Here is a 6501-nt window from a genome sequence, read left to right as displayed (position 1 = left end):
TCACCCCACTTGAGGGGGTTTCCCATGGGGTGCCCCCTCACCTTCCTGCAGCTGCTTGGGGTCTTCAAGTGGGGAGCAGCCAAAATAATCCCTAAGGTGCTGGGGGTCTGTGGCATCACCTGGGGGGTTCTGGTGGGTTTCAGAGGGTTTAGGGGTGGGGACTATGCAGCACCCCCACCCCTGCAGCCCTAGGTGGGGGTGGGGTGCAGCAAGGGCTGAGGGCCAGCAGCAGCGTCAATAAATTAAGTTTAATTTGGATTGGTGGCATTTGCAAATGTGGGTAATAAATTACAGAATGGTTAAAAAACAAAAAAAAGTGGGGAACCCACCTCGGGGGGGACTGGGAGGGATACAGGGGGAACAGGGACACGTGGGTGGGCTGCCAGCATCCTCACCATGAAGCCCACCAGCATGGCAGCACCAGTGTAGTGGGTGGCTGGGCACGAGGGGCCCACCAGCACCACCGCCCCTCGGGGACACTTTGGGCGGGGATGGGCGGGGGGGTCCCAGCTGCACCCGAGCTCCCACCAGCCTGCTGCTGGCAAGGGGTCGTGGCTACTCCGAGACATCCCACTGGCTGCTCCGGGTGGTCCATCTCACAACAGCCCCCTCAGGGAGGCCACCTCACCCCCAGCAGTTTTGGTGCCCCGTCCCCATTGGCAATGCCTGCAGCAATGCAGGTGAGTGCTGAACCTCCCAGCCCTGCGTTTACTCCCCAAAGTCTTCGGGGGGGGAAGGGGGTGGGGGGGTGTGTCTTCTTCCCGCCAGGGTGCTGCTGGGGGGGAATCCATGTCAGCAGGCAGGATCTGGGGGAAATCAACTCCTCCCCACCCCAAGGAGCGTCTCCGTGCCGGACTCCCCGGCACTGCGCACCCCGTGGCCCCCAGAGCCCCCCCATAAAGTGCTTCCTCGCCCCCAGCCCAGCGGCACAGCCCATTGAGGGGGGGGGGTCTCCTGGGGCGATGCTGGAGCACCCGCAGTGCTGTGGGGAGCCCCGCATCTACCCCCAAACCTGGAGTGCGCCGGGAGCCCCCAAACCCGAAGGCTCTGCCAGGGGCACGCTGGCTGAGCGTGGGGGTGGTGCCCCCCGCCTGGCACCCCATGGTCCCGCAGCACCCATCGGTGGCGGTGGGAGCTGCCCCCACTCCGGGTCCGTCCCATCAGCGCAGGGTCCGGGAGGTGGCGGGGGCGGTCCCTGCTCCCTCTCCCCGTTTGCTGAAGCATCGTGGCTGGGTCCGTGGTGGGGGCGGTGGGTGGAGGGTGCAGGGTGGGGGCCGAGGGGGGGTTGGGGGGCAGCTGGATCCGGCGATTCAGCGATCAGAAGAGGTTTGTCTTGATGCCGTTTGGTTTCCGATGGAAGGAGGAGAGGACGCCGGAGAAGGGTCCCGGCACAGCCTCGGTGGGCTGCCAGGCCTTCAGCAGCTCGGCCGTGTTGGGGGCACCGCTGCCGCCCCCCACCCCTGCCCAGAGGGGTGCCTTGAGGGGCTGGGGGGCATGGCCGGGTCCCAGGGGTGCCCCCGCGCCAGGGCTGGGGCTCAGGCTGCCGCCGGGGCTGCCGATGGCAGCAGCGGGCAGGGACGCCGTGCTGTCTGGAGTCGGGCTGCAGTTGGATTCCTTGGATTCGTCGTCTTCTGAGGAGGAGCGCGGCTCCGACTTCTTCCCGGTGCTGCCGGTGCCACTGGCACCCTTGGCATTGGCCGCACGCTCCTGCTTGCGGAATTTGGCCCGACGGTTCTGGAACCACACCTGGAGGGGATGGAGGGGATGGGAGCACCCCTTGCCATGGTCCCTGGGAGCCCTCCCAGGCTCCGGGGTCCCCCCCACAACCCTCCATTCCCTCGGGGGAAATGTCTTCCACATCACCAGAGGGATCCATGTATCCACAATAATGTGGATTTGTGAGGCTGACGCCGGGCACAGGCGTGTGCTCTGGTGTTTGGCAGAGGAGGGAAATGGGGAGAGGACATCCTCACACTGCACCCACACCTGCACCTCGTGGGGTCAGAGCCCACCCCCACAGCCTGCACCCCCCAGATCCCCATGGTGCCAACAGTGGGGTCTGCTTCACTCACCATTCCCCCTGGGAGGGAGGGGGCCAAGACCCCCACTCCTGTGGGTCCCTACATTCCTATGGGGACAGGTGTTCTGACAAAGGGGGTGTCTGCACCCACCGAGGGGGGTCTGCAGCCACGAAGGGGGGTCTGCACTGACACAGGGGGGGATCCCACAGAGAGGGTTCTCCTTTGACACAGGGTGTCTGCACTCACAAAGGAGAATCTGCACCTACACGGGGTGTCTGCATCCCACAAGAGAAATCTGCACTGATGCAGGGGACATCTGCACCCACAAAGGGCCACTCTCTGTCCTCCATGGACTCTCACCAACCTCAAGGTGTTTGGGACTGGACTAAATCATTGATGACAGTGACAGTGCTGTGGCATGAACCAATGCCTGCACACTACTGGGAGCCAGGCTGTCCCCCGAGCTCCCAGCAGAGCAGGGCTGTGTCGACAGTATGTCCCCCTGACTGCGGTGGTGCCAAGGCCGAGTCCCTTCCTGTGCCCCCTCCCAATGCAGGGAGCAGAGCAGCAGCGTCCCATGGTCAGGATCCCCGCTCTGGTGGGATCAGAGCCCCGCACCTCCATCCCCAACCCCCCACCCCCTCCTCCCTCCCCGGAACTGACCTGCACCCGGGCCTCGGTGAGGTCGATCTTGAGGGCCAGCTCCTCGCGGGTGTAGATGTCGGGGTAGTGGGTCTCGGCAAACACCCTCTCCAGCTCCTTCAGCTGGGAGCTGGTGAACGTTGTCCGGATCCGCCGCTGCTTCCGCTTCTCGTTGATCCCCGACGGGTCCGAGAAGAATTTGTAGGGAACTGGGAGAGAAACGGGAAGTCAGTGCGGCCGGTACAGTGGGAGGGCTGTGGTGGACACTGGGGCACACCGGGCAGGGGGCATCAGGCAGGGATGGACCAGGAAGGGATGGACTCGGAAGAAAGGGACCAGGAAAGGATGCACCAGGCATGAGACACTAGGCAGAGATGGGTCGGGCAGGGATGAATTGAGCAGGGATGAACCGGGAAGGGATGGACTGGGAACGGGTGGACTGGGAACGGATGGACTGGGCAGGCGACACTGGCCAGGGATAGACGAATCGGGGAGGATGAACTGGGTAGGGGTGAACTGAGAAGGGATGCACCGGGAAGGGAAAGACGGGGCAGGGATGGATCGGGCAGGGATGAGTTGAGCAGGGATGAATTGAGAAGGGATGAATTGGGAAGGAATGGACTGGGAAGGGATGAACGGGAAGGGATGGACCGGGCAGGTGACACTGGCCAGGGATAGATGAACCGGGGAGGATTAACTCGGCAGTGGTGAACTGGGAAGGAATGCACAGCTCAAGGATGGACTGAACAGGGATGGATCGGGCACAGATGAACTGGGAAGGGATGAACTGGGAAGGGACGGACTGGGCAGGGGACACTGGCCAGGAATAAATGAACCGGGGAGGATTAACTGGGTAGGGGGGAACTGAGAAGGGATGCACCGAGAAGAGAAGGACGGGTCAGGGAAGGATTGGGCAAGGATCGCCTGGGAAGAAACAGACCGGGAATAAACGGGTAGGGGATGCACTGGGCAGAGGAACCGGCCAAGGACAGATGAATCAGGAAGGATGAACTGGGCTGGGGTGAACTGGGCTGGGGTGAACCGGGCAGGATGAATCAGGGGATGGACCGGGCAGGATGAACCGGGCAGGATGAACCGGGCAGGGCGGGTAGAACGAAGGCAGGGCTGGATCGCTGCCCCCGCTGCGCCTCCGGTCCCTTTCGTTCGTTGCCGGCGGGACGCGGGGCCTCGGGGCAGGAGCGGGGCTGGGGGGGCAATGCGGTGCCGGCACGGATGGGGCCGCCGGTACCAATCGGCGGCTCCTTCGTTGTCGGCGCAACCACAGGCAGCGCCTCGGCGGTGGCAACGAATGCGGAGCGGGGAGCGGGGTCCCAGCGGCGAGGACCTTCCCCCAGCCCCGTTCTGGGGCCACCACCGCTCCAGGGATCCCCGGCGATCCGCGGCCGTGCTTGGGAGGGTTCATCCCCACCGGCGGAGGCGAGCAGGGAGAGCCGGGACGGGGGGCGGTGGGGACCGAGCCAGGCAGGGCCAGCCTGGGCTGCGGGCACCGGCAGCACCGGGAACCGGCGGGACCGAGCACCAACAATGCCAGGAATCGGTAGCACCGGGAATCGATGTCATGGGGAACTGACGGCACCGAGGACCGACAGCAGCCGTTACCGACGGCATCGAGCCTGAGAGTGCCGAGCACCGGCGGCAACGGGAACGGGCAGCACCGGGCACTAGTGGCAGCGTGCACTCATGGTACCGAGAGCCGACAGTACCGGGACCTTGCAGGAACGGGCACTGGCGGCACCGAGAACAGACGGTTGCGGGAATAGGCGGCATCGAGCACTAACGGTGTCGGGCACTGGGGGCACCGGGAACCGATGATATCGGTCGCCAACGGTACCTGGAATCGATGGCTACGAATCCTGACAGTGCCGGGTACCAGCGGCACCGGGAGCCGATGGTATCGGGCACCGACAGCACCAAGCATTGACGGTACTGGGCAACAACGGTACCGGGAATTGGTGGGATCGGGCACCGGCGCTACCGGGAACCGGCAGTAATGGGCACCGTCGGCATCGAGTCCTGCAGTACAGGGCAGCGGCGGCTCCGGGAACCGACAGTATCGGGCACCGACGGCACCGAGCACTGACGGACGGTACGGGAGACCGACGGCTCCGGCAACCGATGGCACCGAGCCCTGACATCGACGGCAGCCGCCGGTCCCGAGCCCCGGCAGCTCGGGTCCCCGCCAGTTCCGATCCCTGCCAGCCCCGACGGCGCGGCCGCTCCCTCACGCCCGTCCAGGGAACCGGGGGATGTCCCTGGTGGCTCCCGGCGGGTCCCTCTCCCTTACCTGCCGAGTAGGGCGAGGGCTGGTGGTCGCGGAGGGCGCCCAGGGCGCAGCTGGCGGAGGCGAGGGGGGCGCAGGCGGGCGCGGGCCCGAAGCCCCCCCGCATGGGGCTGTACTGGAAGGAGCCCGCCTGGCTGCAGGGGCTGAACTCGTAGCTCGCCTCCATGGCGGCCACGCAGGACTCGTAGGAGTTGAGGTAGGAGTAGTCCATGGCGAGTCCGGTGCGGCCCCGGCTGCCGCCCGCCCGTCCCCGCCGCCTCCTGCCCGCCGGGCCCCCGCCCGCCCCCGCCGCCGCCGCCGCCCCGGCCCGTTAATATACCGGCGGGGGGAGCGCGGACAAAGGCTGCGCTCGCCGGGGGCTTTTGCATGACAATATCTCCCGGGGACGGCGGGAGCGGGCGGAGCCGACACCCCCCCTCCCCGCAGCCCCCCGCCCCCCTTAACCCTTCGTGGGCGCACGCACCCCCCACCTCGGGCCGACTCCGGCAGCCGCCACTTCGGGGCGGGGAGGGGGAGCGGCCCCTGGGCACCCCCCGGAGCAGCACTCGGCAGGCCCGCTCTGGGACCAGCGCTCGGACCTTCCCCCCGTGTCCCCATCCGTCTGTTTCATCCCTGTCCCCAACGCCATCACCATCCTATCCCCATCCCCATCCCCATCCCCATCCCATCCCAGTCCTGTCCCTGTCCCCATCCCAGTCCCGTCTCTGTCCCCATCCCATGTCATTCCATCCCACATGCATCTCCATCCTGATCCCTATCTCCATCCCTGTCGCCATGCCATGCCTCTGGGACTGAGCATCCCAGGGGCAGGAGGGCAGCAACGCCACCAGACCCCATCCCTGGGTGTCCTCCACTGTCCCCGCGTGCATGCGGAGAGCAGGAGGCTTTGGAGGGGTACTCAGTCCCACCCCTCTCTCCTAGAGGGGCTCTGGCCTTTGCAATCCCACTCCCCAGTTTTCAGCCCGGATGAATTTCAAAGCACCCCATCCCCCCAGCCCCCTGCAGGGACCAAGGAAAAGGCTTTCGCCCCTTTCAGCGGCAGCAGAGGGGGATGCGGGGAGGGGGGATGCGGGAGGATTTGGGGAGGATTTGGCGGGATTTGGGACATTTTCAAGACAAACACTTTCACCAAAGAGGATTTAGAAGTCTAATTGTGTCCAATGAAGGGCTTTGGGCCCCCCAGGAGGCCGGGGGGGCGGGGGAAGAACGAACTCTGGCTGCGTCCTGTGGGATCGGTTCGAACCTGTCCTGCCCTTTATCCAACTCCGCACCCTGTCCCACCTTCTACCCTATATTCTGTCCCATCTCCTGTCCTAACCTGTGTCCTTCCCCATTTTCTGCTGTGCATCCTGCCCCGTGTCTTGCCCTGTGTTTTATCCCATATCCTGTCTTGTGTCCTGCCCCACATCTTGCCCCATGTCCTGCCGTGTCTCTTGGCCCGTGCCCTGCCATCTGTCCTGCCCTATGGCCTGCCCCATGCCCATCCCGCATTCTGCCCCACGTCTCAAGCCACAAAGGGTCCTGCTCTCTCCTGGA

At 65.4% G+C, this 6501-nt stretch overlaps 1 protein-coding gene across 1 annotated transcript; it reads right to left on the bottom strand.

Moving 5' to 3' along the window:
- Window positions 1–228: 228 nt before the first annotated feature.
- On the bottom strand, window positions 229–5215 carry PHOX2A (paired like homeobox 2A). The gene is made up of 3 exons (XM_042031455.1): window positions 4969–5215; window positions 2685–2872; window positions 229–1746 (listed from the first exon to the last, which is right to left on the bottom strand). The coding sequence occupies exons 1-3, from the start codon at window positions 5174–5176 to the stop codon at window positions 1318–1320; spliced, it is 825 nt and encodes a 274-aa protein (XP_041887389.1). The 5' UTR covers window positions 5177–5215; the 3' UTR covers window positions 229–1317.
- Window positions 5216–6501: the final 1286 nt, after the last annotated feature.

The sequence above is a fragment of the Corvus kubaryi genome, unplaced genomic scaffold (genome assembly GCF_017639235.1).
Source record: "Corvus kubaryi isolate FWS band 111438036 unplaced genomic scaffold, C.kubaryi_AGA036_p1.0 37341, whole genome shotgun sequence".
Lineage (NCBI taxonomy): Eukaryota > Metazoa > Chordata > Aves > Passeriformes > Corvidae > Corvus > Corvus kubaryi.
Note: the sequence above shows the minus strand (reverse complement) of the source record. Positions and strands in the feature narration are given on the sequence as shown.

Coding starts and splice junctions, on each gene's coding strand:
- PHOX2A (XM_042031455.1), bottom strand. CDS start 5,176: ATGGACTACTCCTACCTCAACTCCTACGAGTCCTGCGTGGCCGCCATG. Junction 2,873..4,968: donor GCCCTCGCCCTACTCGGCAG/GTAAGGGAGAGG, acceptor TTTCTCTCCCAG/TTCCCTACAAATTCTTCTCG. Junction 1,747..2,684: donor TCACCGAGGCCCGGGTGCAG/GTCAGTTCCGGG, acceptor CATCCCCTCCAG/GTGTGGTTCCAGAACCGTCG.